The following is a 13,708-nucleotide window of genomic DNA, read 5'->3' as shown; positions in this document are numbered from 1 at the left end:
ATCAGATTTTGAGCGACTTTGGTTGATGGAAAAAAATTCCATGCCTGGAGTGATACCTATGAAAAAGAGTCCAATTTTCGTCCAAAAGTCATACTTAATGTAGTCATAATAAACACTCAAAAATATGTATTGGGGGGTTTTTTGGCACGAGAAAACCGAATCCGACGTTAGTTTTGAGATACAATCAATTTTTAATACAGTTTCCTTGGATTTTTGTATGGGAGCCATGCCTGTATGCTACCTTAATACTTTGCCAAGACTATTTTTTACACAAAAAAATAACATTCTGAAAATTTGAAGAGATTTCAATTAAAATTAGGGGTACCTCCCATACAAAATTTTCAATTGGCTCAAAAACGAATATTTTGTATGGGAAGTACTCTTGATTTTGGTTGAAATTTCTCCAAACCCTCCGAATGTTATTTGTGAAAAAAATAACCTGTGCAAAGTTTCACGCCATTAAGGTAGCATACAGACATGGCTCCCATACAAAAATCCAAGGATATTGTATTAAAAATTGATTGTATCTCAAAACTAACGTCGGATTCGGTTTTCTCGTGCCAAAAAACCCCCCAATACATATTTTTGAGTGTTTATTATGACTACATTAAGTATGACTTTTGGACGAAAATTGGACTCTTTTTCATAGGTATCACTCCAGGCATGGAATTTTTTTCCATCAACCAAAGTCGCTCAAAATCTGATGATTTCTATTCCTGGGGACCCCCAATCATCCCGTGAAGTCCGATTTCGAATAACTTTTCTGGGTGGTGAGAAAATCGATGGACAAATTTTGCGTACGGCGGACAACGTACGACGTACGACGTACGACGTACGACGTACGACGTACGACGTGGAAGCGACCCACAACAACCATGCTCAAAACGGCCTGATTCGGGTTCTCTGACCTCAGAAACGTCCAGAAAATATGTTTTTGAAGTTTCGTAAATTTTGACCTATTGCAATACTTTCCCCTTTCACACTAGGTGTGTGCGGAAAAGTAAAATACCATTTCGAGAGTTTGAAAACATTTCAACGCATATTAGGGGTACCACCCGAACAAAATTTTGGATTTTTCGCTCAAAAACGAAATTTTGTATGGGAAGTACCCTTAATATGCATTGAAATTTCTTCAAACTTTCGGAATGTTAGCCTTTTGTGAAAAAATAACCTTCTGCAAATTTTCACATGATTACGATATCATATAGGCATGGCTGCGATACAAAAATTCTCATTTTTAGTAGTTTTTGTATGAAAAGTGCTTCGAAAATTATTTGTATCTTAAAACTAATGTCAGGTTCAGTTTTCTCGTGAATTCTTTGAGTAAAATATTTGTAATAAATGCATGGTGTGGATCACGGTGCGGAAAAGTTCATCTTACGGATGTAAGACATTTTATTTTTATTAAAAAAGTGTCGAATATTAATGTTTTTGTTGAATTTTCAAAGTGCTCAAAATTCATCAAGATTCATAAAAATTTGATTTTTTTTTAAGAAACCGCCTGGAGCCGCGCATCACCGAAAATCATTTTTTTTCGAATTCGATGTTATAGTCATGTTTCTATGACCTTCCTACAGAGGTTATAGGGGTACGATTTTTGATGCTTGAAAAAATGTCAAAATCGAACCACTCTAGTGTGAATCTTATCTCGTTTGAAACACAAACAACTCATCTCAAACCTCTTAGTGACGATTAACTATGTTTTTCATTTTCAAATTAATTTTTTAATCACCGTCAACTCTATTCACATCTGTTACGTCGACACCTTCAAACGTTGGTATAAATTTGAAGGTTGAACGTAATCTGTGCAAAATATTTTCGGAAGTTTTATATTTGCTGTTCTAATTTTATTATTGTAAGCCTTGATTTTTTTGGTACTCGTGAAGTGGTTTCGAAATTTCTAAAAAAATGAAATTTATAGCGATCATTATACTTGTTGTTATTGGTCTCTTGGATATCGGTGTTCAAGGTAAAATCAATGAAAAAATGACATACAAAGATGAACATTAAGGAAAACAGAATTGAATAAATTGCGTAATTTTAGAAAATTCACACAAATTGTTCAATCTAATGATATTTTAAAATTACTCTGTGCTACTACGAAATTACCTTTTTTTTAAACTTTCCAGGCAATGTAGTAACTCGAAATATTTCCGACCAAAGCGCTACGAAGAGAAATGAATCGCTAAGTTTGTTTAATGCTATTAAATCAGGTAAGTCGGAGACGAAAAATATTCCATTAAATGATTCGTTTAGACAGCTGAACGATTTTTGATCGTTTTCCTGATTTTTTCGTCGAAACTTTTTTTCAAGAAAACTAAAAAAGATCATTAATTTTGATCCATGAAAGATTATTCATCATTGTGCGAATTATAGTCGCAACGACGGTCATAGTTCAAAAAAAATAATAATTTTCATTTATTTCGTTCGTAGGCAAAACCGACAAGGTGATATCTTTAATCGAAAGTGGAGTGAATATGAATGCTTTTAACAAAAAAGTTTCTGACTACACACCACTTGCACTCGCTATTATCGAAGGTAATTTAAAAAGATGAAACAAGATTCATTTTCATTCGAAATCTTAAAAATTTTGTAGGTAAAACTATGATTGTCAAAACACTCATCGAACATGGCGTTAATGTAACTGCCAAACATGAAGGTGATGGATATCAACCGATCCATTGGGCTGCACTAATTGGTAACATTGCACAAATCATGAAATAAACTCAATTTTGTTTAAAATAATCAAACATTTTAGGTAGCAAGGAATACTGCGAACGGTTAATCGAACGTGGAGCTAATGTCAATGAGCGTGACAATACCAATGTTACTCCTCTAATGGCCGCCGCTCTTAATGGTACTATTACCCCTGCGGCTGATCAGTATACAAAAGTAATAAAGCAAATTATTGTATTTTTCAGGTAACGAGAAGTTGGTTGAATATCTAATTGAGCGTGGGGCAGATGTAAATGCCAAAAATGAGAAAAATTGGTCCGCTCATACATATGCTTTTTACACAAGTGAATATTGATAACTTTGTAACATGGAAGAATTGTAATGAAGGTCTCTTCGCTTTTCAGGCAAAGAAGCAGCGAAACAAGTGTTGGTTAATCATGGAGCAGACGTGGACATAACTAAAAAAGCCATGGATGAATGTAATGTTTTTTTTAAAATTATTTCTTGAAAAAATGCGATTTTAATAGACAATTTTCATTTTTAAGTGAAACAATTAATCACTGGTCACAACATTGAATAAGCAAGCGACAGAGATAATGAAGACGATAAAATCGTTTGAAGAAATATAAAAAAATATAAAGACTTTGGTAAAAAGGAGCGCAAAAATCAACCGAAGACACTTGCGATTGTCTTTTTAATTAGTTAATTTGATTGTTTATTTTGTGTAGTGACTTCTGAATAAAAGATCGAACGTGCGAAATATTTTTATATTTTTTATTTCTTAAGGTAAATGATAAATACCGATAAATACCCTTTTACTAAAAATTATTTTGATTCGAAAAAACACGAACTCACTTAGGAAAGTTGATTGACACAAAGTATCTTGAACATTGCAAAGTCACCTTTGAAAAACCATAAAAGATTTATGAATGATTTTATGTACATAAACAGGTACCTTTTACAAGTAGACGTCTACTTTACGATTTAATTATCGTCTTGTTTTTGGTGTTCCTTTTATTACAAACAGTCATTAACGATTTTTGGGTATAAGATAACAACTGTGCAATGTGCATAATCTAACACCTTTAAAACCGCTTTTATTTTAATCAAAATGATCAGTTGTTCGAAAGCACTGCAGTCTCTCTCAGTATTTTTTTTTATAAATTGAGAAATGTCATTTGAAAATCAAAGTTTTGTGGTAGTTGGAGGAGCGAGTGTAGGCGGGATTGGTCTGGAATTCGTTAAGGAGCTCTTTTCCATTGGAGTTGAGGTAAAAGAAATGTGCCTCTTTTTTTTTCAATTAAATTTCAATTCAAAAAATGATTTAAAAAATGTACCTGAAAAATATGTTTTCCATCACAGAAAATTGCCATTTTTGATGTATTGAATCCGAGTAGAGCGACTGCCGAACTAAAATCTTCATTTCCAAATAAAACCGCTCAATTCCACAAAGTGGATGTTCGCAATAGGTCCGAAATTGAATGTGCATTCAAAGAAGTGATTAAATCATTCGGTTATGTCGATGTACTGGTGAATTGTGTGGGAATTTTTGATGAAAACAGACCGAAAGACGTTATTGACATCAATTTGGTACGTTTTTCTTTCGATATGTTTTTTTTTTTTTCTGCCGCGTTGAAAATGTACAATTTTATTTATTTACACTTTTAATTTCCTGTAAAATGCAGACGGGTGTAATTTATAGTACTTTGACTGGAATTGATTATATGGCCGTCAGTAAAGGTGGACACGGCGGCACAATAGTAAACATATCATCAAATGCTGGTTTAAGTGTGTCTGGCTACACCCCTGTTTATTGTGCCAGCAAATATGGTATCGTCGGTTTTACCAAGTCATTGGCATCAAAAGAGTTGGCTGCAGAGCTTGGCATAAAATTCATTCTAATATGTCCAACAGCCACTTCTACTCCGTTGTTATCGGATTACACATCGAAAGCCTATGGAAAATATGCTGCCGATGAGCTTCCAATCATTTTTGAGGAACACGTCGTAGTTCAAACGTATGTTATTACTTTTTCGCACAGCTAGTGTGCGAAAGACGTATTTTGTTTATATGAAAATGATAAAATATGTTGAAAATATGTGTTTGATTCAATTCTAGGGCGAACCAATGCGCCAAAAATATGGTAGAAGTAATAAAAACACCTGAAAATGGATCAACATGGATTCTAGGTCACGGATCATATATCAAATCCGAATAATCTCACATTTAACCTTTTTTAGGTTATTTGAAATTGATCCGTTGTTGAATTCGACTAATGAAAATAAATTGCGAATATGACTAGAAGTCGAAATAAAATTGAAAGTAACATAAAGGCTCTATTTTATTTTTCTCTATTTTACAAGTCAAAGTTGATCGAAAACATCAAAAATGAGTACATCCTTTGGCTAAGCTAAAAATTCAAATAAAAATTGATAGAAATTGATACAGAACTGAAGTGAAACAGCGGCCGTACAGCGTACAAATTAAAATTTAATTTAAACAATTAAAACACATCCATTGAAAACACATTAATTATTGTAATAGAAACTCACAGAATTTAATTTTTTTCTTCGATAAAAATGTGAATAAAAATATAAAAAATGGTTCAGAATAAATATACTATAGTGCCAGATAAGTTGAAAAAAAATCACAATTTTTTTTTAATATTTTTTTTTTCGCAAAACATTTTTTTTCACTCAAAAATGAATAAATGTTAAAAAATCTCATTGTTTGACGTGGAAAAAAATAAGCTTTCGCTTCGATTTGTCAGAAGTGGGGTTCGAACCCACGCCCACATTGTGGACCAGAGCTTAAATCTGGCGCCTTAGACCGCTCGGCCATTCTGACTTATACACTACAAAAGTGTTTACATCCATAAATCATACTAATCGAATTTAACTCGCAACACAATCAAATTTATTTGTAAACGGCATGTAATTTTCAATTTTTTTAATTTTGTACCTTCTTTTCAATTAAAACTTTGTAAAAGTTGCTTTCATGTGTTTCTATTATTAAATAAAGCATTTTTAAACACGCATTCCTTCCTGCAATTAGCGAAGAATTGATAAATGATCTCATTTTAATTTCTAAATGTACGCAACCATGTATATTTCATGCCAAACTTGAATGAGATGCCTTGACAGATTTTGACGGAGGGAAATTTGTGAGGAACGAGTTCAACTTACATCGATGATTTATTATTTCTTGATGATTTTTATTTATGTGTTTTTAAACAGAGTGTATTTAGAGGATTGATTTAATTTATTTGGTTTTTAGATGGAAATTGTCAAAAATCCAATTTATATTATAGAAAAAAGTAATTGTCAAAACTCTTTTTTCATGCGGTGTATATATTACTTTTCCGCACACACCTAGTGTGTAAGGTAAAGTATTGGAATCGGTCGAAAAATTAACACCCATAAAAAATGTGTTTTTTGGGTGTTTTTGGGGCCAGGGAACACGAATCCAGCGTTTTTTCGATGTCCGAATGTATGTGCGTACCCTGTACCCTGTACCCTGTACCCTGTACCCTGTACCCTGTACCCTGTACCCTGTACGCTGTACCCTGTACGCAAAAATTTGTTAACACGATAACTTTCAAACAAGAAAAGTAATTCAAAATCTGACTTCACAGGATGATTGGGGGTGCCGAGGAATAGAAACCATTAGATTTTGAGCGACTTTGGTTGACAGGGTAAAGTGTCATGTCTGGTGTGATGCCCATGTCCATCCATGGGAAAAATTCAATTTTTCTTCCAAAAGTGATATTTAATGTATTCCTAAACACTCAAAAAGGTGTATTGGGGGGTTTTTGGGTACGAGAAAACCGAATATGACGTTAGTTTTGCGATACAATCAACTTTCGAAACACTTTTCATACAAAAAATTCAAAAAATTTGGATTTTTGTATGGAAGCCATGCCTGTATGATATCGTAATGAGCTGAAACTTTGCACAGGTTATTTTTATCACACATAAATACTATTCCGAGAGTTTTAAGACATTTCAACGAATATTAGGGGCACCTCCCGAACAATATTTTGGATTTTTCGCTCTAAAACGAAATTTTGTATGGGAAGTACCCTTAATATGCATTGAAATTTCTTCAAACTTTCAGAATGTTAACTTTTTGTGAAAAAAATAACCTCTGCAAATTTTCACATGATTACGATATCATATAGGCATGGCTCCGATACAAAAATTCCCATCTTTAGAAGTTTTTGTAAGAAAAGTGCTTCGAAAATTATTTTTATCTAAAACTAATGTCAGATTTAGTTTTCTTTCATGTCGTGGATCACAGTGCGGAAAAGTTCATCTTACGGATGTAAGACATTTTATTTTTAAATAAACTTGCACTTTATAATATTCGAAATTTAAATTGCAATCGTAGGAATGTCGATGAATTAAATGCTGTAAACAATGGATTTGATGCACCTCATTGGACAGTCAATCAATAAAAGTGCAAAGGATTTTAATATCAGCAGTCTTCATTGTGCAGTGTGGCCATGGCCTGGAAATGCCTATGTAATTTACATATAAACGAGTGAGACTCAAACATGTTCTTCTTTTTCCATCAAATATACCAGTGGCGCCACCAATTTTACATATAAGCGCATACAAAATTTTCAATATGGCTGCGCCCATGAGAGAGAAAATTTCGTCTCATTCATTTCCGCCCCATGAGTGTGGCTTGGTAAATTCCATTTTGTTACCACCAAGAGCGTTAAACACAATTCATTTGATTTGGATTTTTTTTCACAAACCGAGTGCAGCTCATATTCTCGTTGCGCGTGTGTCTGGTGTAAATATCAGAATCTACGAAGATAAAAAACCACGTATTTATGGTTATTTGCGAGACTTTTTCATTCATTTTTGTTATTTTGTTTCCATTCCTTTTCGACCATATTGTTATTGGACAAAAAATTCATTTGTAGATCATGGAACCATTCGTAGTGTTAAGAAAGGCTTTAAAAGAGGTAATTGTTTCGAAATAAAAATAGCACATAAATCATCGTTGATTTGATTTTGACGAGTAGAATTGATGTCGTTGCTTGTCTGATTGCAATTAAGAGGGGTAAAGTTCATTTATTTTGAACAATTTCACAATTATCAAGATAAAGAAAAATTCTCACTTAATTCGGAGCAAATAAAAATATCCGTAATCATGATTTCAGAACAGCCACAAGATGATTTACGTAGACACAGTCATAAATCTTATTAGCATTCTATAGAACACGTCAAGCAACTTAATGTAAATGTCAATCCAACGAAAAACAAACAACAAGCAAAATGCGAATTCAGTAGAAATGATAAAAATATCTACTTAAATACCAAAAATATTCGTTTCTAAATAAATATTGTCACATTTTCCTTCAGTGTTACGAAAAAGTACTTGTATTTGTAAGAAAGAGTACTTGTTTTCATGAGAAACGAGACATCAATAAAAAAAATGATTGTTTCTCTTCTTAACACCAAACAATGCATATATAATTTAAAATATATATTTTTTTTATTAATTTCCATCGGAAAAAATATAATTCCCAAAAAACTAAATAAATGTTAAAAAACCAAATTGAAAAAAAAGAAGTTCACACTTCGTTTGTCAGAAGTGGGGTTCGAACCCACGCCCACATTGTGGACCAGAGCTTAAATCTGGCGCCTTAGACCGCTCGGCCATTCTGACTACGAAAGTGTTTACACCAATAAATCATACGTTGCACTGAACAAAGGCGTCATTCGGTGTGTAATAAAAACATACATTTTAATCAAACAAACGGCAATATGGTCATTGAAATAAATAAATAGATGACATATAAATTGACAATTTAAGTAATAATTTCAAATATAATACAGCGAAGGATGTATTACGATCATTTTTTGTGTCAATAACTTTTGCTACAATATTTATAACAAACAAACCCCAGATGTACAACGCAGCTACACTAAAACGTCAAAGTATTCCATTGTGTGTGATGCCACTTGTAAATGTATAAGTTCCTTGATATTAATGTGGGAGATAAGATACATTTTTGAATCATTTGCAAATAAACATTCAAACGGTAGTGAGTATGTATTTAAGGGAGATACAAATACAACTTAGTTCCAAGCTGAAAATTGTGAATCATGTTTTGATGTTTTATCCACCTTTATTTTGATCTAAATATTATTTGTACTTTTTGTGAGATTTAAGGTGAAAACGACCCAAATTTCAAAAATTTCAATTGAAAAAATAATTACCAAAATCAAAACTGGCATGAAAAGATTCTAAAATTAGTGTAGTCTATCGAATAGAATTTAATAAGTAAATTTAATTTGAACATTAATGTGAGACTCGAATTAAATTTAATTTTAAACTTGCATGTAATTTTCAAATGCTTGTCTTTCAAAATCATTCTTAAGGTTGGAATGTCTATAATATGTGATTGCCTTTATTTGATTTTTACGAATTAATCGGTAAACGAAAGCACAGTCGCTGTGAATGTGAAGGATACTGAAAATGGAACATTCCCATCATCTATTAGCCAGAATATTCAAATATACAATTTTTATACAAATTCATTTCCACCGATAAGATAATTAATTTTTATTTATTCAGAGAATATAGCCCTTAAATTACTTCTTGGCCGTGACGCTGAATTCAATGCTATTAGTGTATTAAAAACGCATTGGACAGTCATGTCTTTTTCAATTGGCATTGAATTTTTATATTTTTTAAAATTTTAGACGGTGGCAAGGAATCAATTGTAGAAATATTGACCATGACTCTCTCTCTCTCTCTCTCTCTCTCTCTCTCTCTCTCTGTGTGTGTGTGTGTTTAGTTAAAGAAATAATGTATAGGATTTGAATGCCTTCATTTTACAGTGTGGCTTGGTACATTCGTTACCACCAATAGCGTTGAACACAATATATTTAAATTGGATTTTTTTCACAAATCGAGTGCAGCTTGAATTTTCATTGATCGTAGGTCTTATGTAAATATCCGAATCTACGAACATAGAACACCACATATTTATGGTTAATTGCGAGGTTCATTCATTTTTATTATTTTGTTTCTATTCATTTTCGACCATATTGATATTGGACAAAAAATCCGTTTATCATGGATTATCCATTTTGGATTTTCCATTATTCATGCTCTTAAGATAGGCTCTAAAAAAGGAAATTGTTTCGAAATATAAAATAGCAGATAAATCATTTTTGATTTGATTTTAACGAGTAGAATTGATGTCTTTGCTCGCCTGATTGCATTTGGAATGGGGTATCAAGATAACGAAAATTCTCATTTATTTCGGAGCAAATATGACTTAAGAACACCGCATGATGATGAACGTAGACACAGTCATTAAAATCTTATTGGCATTCCATAAAACACGCCCAACAACTCAATGTCAATGCCGATTCAATGTGAAACAAGCAACAAAAAAATGCGACTTTTTCCCCATTCGGTAGAAATAATAAAAATATCTGCTCAAATACCAAAAATATTCGTCTCTAAATTGTCACATTTTCCTTCAATGTAACGAAAAAGAACTTGTATTTAAGAAAGAATACTTGTTTTCATAAGAAACGAGACATCAATAAAAAAAAAAGATTGTTTCCCTTCTAAACACCAAACAATGCATATATAATTTAAAAAATATATTTTTTTTTATTAATTTCCATCGTAAAAAATATAATTCCAAAAAAACTAAATAAATGTTAAAAAACCAAAATGAAAAAAAAGAAGTTCACACTTCATTTGTCAGAAGTGGGGTTCGAACCCACGCCCACATAGTGGACCAGAGCTTAAATCTGGCGCCTTAGACCGCTCGGCCATTCTGACTTATACATTACAACGGTGTTTATACCATAAAATCATACGTCGTACTATACATTACCGTCGTTTGGTGTGCTGTGAGATACCTTTATCGAATGTTCTTGATACAAAAGGAAATATGGTCATCGAATGTATACGTTCGAATTGTTTTCAACCTCGAAATTAACAATTTAAACGATTTCGAATGTATTTTCAATGCTGAATGCTTTGCTTTTACCAAATGACATAACCATTTGATCTAAAATACGCTATAGACAGCGTAGCTCAGTGGTTAGAGCTGCGGCACTCAACACAACTATCGCAGGTTCGATTCCGCAAGAAATTTATTTTTTTTTTTATTTCACTGAAAGTCATTTTTTTAAATTATTCTCACGTATTTCTCTCTTTCTAGCTTATTTCGCGTAAAAAATACAAAAAATTTTTTTGAAAAATTATGAGTGTCTGAAAAAACGTCGAAAATAATTTTAAAGTGTTGATTTACAACCATTCCAACATGACTTTCCAGGCGATTGTGGAAAATATGATGACTTCAGTTTGGGAAAGATCATAACTTTATTGAAAAAAAGACTAAAGTCAAAAATATATCCGAAAATAATGAGTGTGGTGAATAAAATGATCCAAATAGAGGTGATTTCATTTAAAAAATGTTGGAAAACATATATTTTATTCCAGTATAGACAGTTAGTCTGTTATGTGTAAAACATATTGATATAAATGTGATGAATATGTAAAAATATGTAGTCTTACAATTAATCGGTTAGATAAAACAAATCAATCGGCAGTGTGTTACCTTTGAAAACTGTTTAAAATCTGAAGTATATAATTTTTTTTCTTTAGATAAATAAAAATTGAATAAAAGTATGTGATGGACGAATTTCTACAATAAATTAAATTCGCCTAAAATAGACACTCAATGTTTATAATCAAATTTATGGATTTAATTTTTTCCTAAAAATTCCCTTTGTTTTTGGTAGTTTAAAATCAGTCACATATCTCAAATTGGTTAATATATATAAGATGAATAAATACAAATAAAATGACATATTATATAAAATAATTGGGCAGTGATGTAAAAAAAATTTGCTCGCCAAAAAAATACAGAATAATAAAATACAAAAAGAGATCTAATTTTTTTGACCAAAAATAAAAATCGGCAGTCTCAATTTGAACGGTTGTTTGTGATGTAATTTCTAATTCAAAATGAAAATCAATTTCATCCCCTTAGTGTTCACAGATCGAATGAATGAATTTCGCGTTTTAGTTCTGACAATGGTTTGAGTATGACTTGATTTTTGTCGAACGTATTAAAATGCATGCTGTCAATCACTTCTTTTTCCATGTAAATCATTAATTTATTGACGCCCTCAATTGATTCCCGTACTTTGCCTAATTCGGTGATATCGTTTTTCTTGCATCGATACATAATGTGCGTGGAATAAACGACAATTTTCTTTAAATTTCGATTCTGACAAAATGGTGTCAATAAATTTTTAAAACTTAGTGCCATATCTTGGGCAGTAAAATGTAGCTCTTCCAAATTTGGCAAACAGCTGGCCAAACGTTTGATATAGATTTGTGAAACATGGCCAAAAGACGGCAACTGCAATACTTTCAATTGCTCCACTGATGCGAACAGGTCAGCACACTGCAAGTTTTCGAACAGGAAGCCTGCGGAAGAATACAGAAAAATGGTGAAAATTTTGATTATAAAAAAAAGTCGTAGAAAAATCGACCAAAAATACCTTCCCCACACCAGGTGTGCGGAAAAGTAAAATTATATTTGTCTCCGTCGTACAAACCTCGGTACCCATGCAGTTTCTGAATCGATGTAATTTCGGCAAAATGATCCAGCTCCTCCAATCGTTTCGTAAACTCCAATTTAATCCTCTTTGTGTCGCTGTTCTCGCTGTAATGCTTCAATAGTTTAAAATTCCGTGCAAAATCCTTGTGTGTATTGTAGCACAGTACCAAATCGTCCAAATTTTTGGCCCGTTGCATGACCGTTGCTTGAACATTCGTTCCCTTACAAGCGATGTACTTAATTTGTGCATTACGCCGTAAGAACGGTCCAAATTCGACACGATTTGTATTCGCCTCATCAAAATAGGTGATGCTTTCAAGTGTTGGAAATGTGTGCTGTGCCCATGTCACCTTACCGTTATACTGAATCGGTTCATCGATGCCAAAATGTTTGATTCGTTGACAATGTTTCAAAAAAATCTCATAAATATCGCCAATTGAACAATTGACAAATTTAATATTCTCCAAATGTTCGAGATGGTCTTTGATTTGAATGCCATGCATTGCATTCAATTCACAATTGATGCCATGCAATGTGAGTTCGCGCAAATTTTCGCAAAAATTTCGCTTCAAATAATCAGCACACACGCTACCCTTATACTCTTGAATGATGACATTTCGAATGAATGGTTTTAAATCGTCGACATATCTCTCATTTGGATACTTATAAAAAACGGAACGTCGACGAAACGATTGAATTCGCACATAGTTATTTGGATAGTGTCGTTGAAAATAGTCACCGGACACGGATTGGATACGTCGACATGTTCTACTCATCGAACATAAATCGTCTAGCTCCAATAAATTGCAAATTGTATCGATGCAATCATCGTTCATATCTAAAAAATGCGTTGTATTCGGTGGGTGTTCTTCTTCTTCTTCGGCTCTTTGTAATTTAAATCGTTTTGCCATGTTTACTTTCGACGACTGCGAACCACTTGCCAAACACTCATTTTGCTTGGCTTGCTTTCGTCTACACGCTCTCATTGTAATGAATTAAACTATTTTTAAATTATTTGAACGTGACTTTACATAAATTTAATACTCAATTTTAAATACAATACATTCAAATTAATTTATTCAAACAATTGCAAAACGGATTAAAATATACAAAGAACACACCAATAACTATGTGCTATATAAATTAAATTAGATGGTTGTCGCGATGTTGACATTCATGCACAAAGAATTCTCTCTCTTTGTATTGGTGATTGTTTGACAGATCAAACACTTTCCAGTGTGGTGGCATTGGAAACTCAACTGTGGTGAATTTCACGTTGCTCTATTCAAATCGAACTCAAACGGACGCTAATTTAATTTTGATTTTTTGTGGTTTTTTTCGCGCACATTGAAATAAAAAACTTTTATAAATATTTATTTTAATTCGAATTTTTGGATTTAGTTTTTGTTTACACGA

General features: G+C 32.5%; 3 protein-coding genes and 3 non-coding genes across 6 annotated transcripts; 2 read left to right on the top strand and 4 right to left on the bottom strand.

The window, feature by feature from the left end:
- Nucleotides 1–1,740: 1,740 nt before the first annotated feature.
- On the top strand, nt 1,741–3,438 carry LOC116349541 (fibronectin type 3 and ankyrin repeat domains 1 protein-like). Its single transcript, XM_031781022.1, has 8 exons — nt 1,741–1,969; nt 2,130–2,213; nt 2,434–2,538; nt 2,597–2,698; nt 2,759–2,857; nt 2,922–3,020; nt 3,081–3,155; nt 3,222–3,438. Exons 1-8 carry the CDS (start codon nt 1,909–1,911, stop codon nt 3,254–3,256), a joined length of 660 nt encoding a protein of 219 aa, XP_031636882.1. The 5' UTR covers nt 1,741–1,908; the 3' UTR covers nt 3,257–3,438.
- Nucleotides 3,439–3,800: 362 nt separating this feature from the next.
- On the top strand, nt 3,801–5,325 carry LOC116349540 (alcohol dehydrogenase-like). The gene is made up of 4 exons (XM_031781021.1): nt 3,801–3,946; nt 4,039–4,266; nt 4,362–4,693; nt 4,795–5,325. Exons 1-4 carry the CDS (start codon nt 3,848–3,850, stop codon nt 4,892–4,894), a joined length of 759 nt encoding a protein of 252 aa, XP_031636881.1. The 5' UTR covers nt 3,801–3,847; the 3' UTR covers nt 4,895–5,325.
- A 115-nt stretch (nt 5,326–5,440) lies between these two features.
- Trnal-uaa lies at nt 5,441–5,523 on the bottom strand. The gene has a single exon. It is a non-coding gene; the product is annotated as a tRNA-Leu (tRNA).
- A 2,752-nt stretch (nt 5,524–8,275) lies between these two features.
- Nucleotides 8,276–8,358, bottom strand: Trnal-uaa. Its single transcript has one exon. It is a non-coding gene; the product is annotated as a tRNA-Leu (tRNA).
- A 2,056-nt stretch (nt 8,359–10,414) lies between these two features.
- On the bottom strand, nt 10,415–10,497 carry Trnal-uaa. Its single transcript has one exon. It is a non-coding gene; the product is annotated as a tRNA-Leu (tRNA).
- A 778-nt stretch (nt 10,498–11,275) lies between these two features.
- LOC116349532 lies at nt 11,276–13,439 on the bottom strand. The gene is made up of 2 exons (XM_031781013.1): nt 12,291–13,439; nt 11,276–12,159 (listed from the first exon to the last, which is right to left on the bottom strand). The coding sequence occupies exons 1-2, from the start codon at nt 13,276–13,278 to the stop codon at nt 11,720–11,722; spliced, it is 1,428 nt and encodes a 475-aa protein (XP_031636873.1). The 5' UTR covers nt 13,279–13,439; the 3' UTR covers nt 11,276–11,719.
- Nucleotides 13,440–13,708: the final 269 nt, after the last annotated feature.

This window comes from Contarinia nasturtii, unplaced genomic scaffold (assembly GCF_009176525.2).
Source record: "Contarinia nasturtii isolate CC-2019 unplaced genomic scaffold, AAFC_CNas_1.1 Cnas_scaffold_2932, whole genome shotgun sequence".
NCBI classification, from domain to species: domain Eukaryota; kingdom Metazoa; phylum Arthropoda; class Insecta; order Diptera; family Cecidomyiidae; genus Contarinia; species Contarinia nasturtii.
Note: the sequence above shows the minus strand (reverse complement) of the source record. Positions and strands in the feature narration are given on the sequence as shown.

What these genes read in the sequence shown, in the direction of transcription:
- LOC116349541 (XM_031781022.1), top strand. Translation starts at nt 1,909, where the DNA reads ATGAAATTTATAGCGATCATTATACTTGTTGTTATTGGTCTCTTGGAT. An exon ending in AATGGCCGCCGCTCTTAATG is followed by an intron (nt 2,858 to 2,921) that starts GTACTATTACCC and finishes TGTATTTTTCAG; the next exon opens with GTAACGAGAAGTTGGTTGAA. An exon ending in TACATATGCTTTTTACACAA is followed by an intron (nt 3,021 to 3,080) that starts GTGAATATTGAT and finishes TTCGCTTTTCAG; the next exon opens with GCAAAGAAGCAGCGAAACAA.
- LOC116349540 (XM_031781021.1), top strand. Translation starts at nt 3,848, where the DNA reads ATGTCATTTGAAAATCAAAGTTTTGTGGTAGTTGGAGGAGCGAGTGTA. An exon ending in ACGTTATTGACATCAATTTG is followed by an intron (nt 4,267 to 4,361) that starts GTACGTTTTTCT and finishes TGTAAAATGCAG; the next exon opens with ACGGGTGTAATTTATAGTAC. An exon ending in GAACACGTCGTAGTTCAAAC is followed by an intron (nt 4,694 to 4,794) that starts GTATGTTATTAC and finishes ATTCAATTCTAG; the next exon opens with GGCGAACCAATGCGCCAAAA.
- LOC116349532 (XM_031781013.1), bottom strand. Translation starts at nt 13,278, where the DNA reads ATGAGAGCGTGTAGACGAAAGCAAGCCAAGCAAAATGAGTGTTTGGCA. An exon ending in GAAACTGCATGGGTACCGAG is followed by an intron (nt 12,160 to 12,290) that starts GTTTGTACGACG and finishes ATTCTTCCGCAG; the next exon opens with GCTTCCTGTTCGAAAACTTG.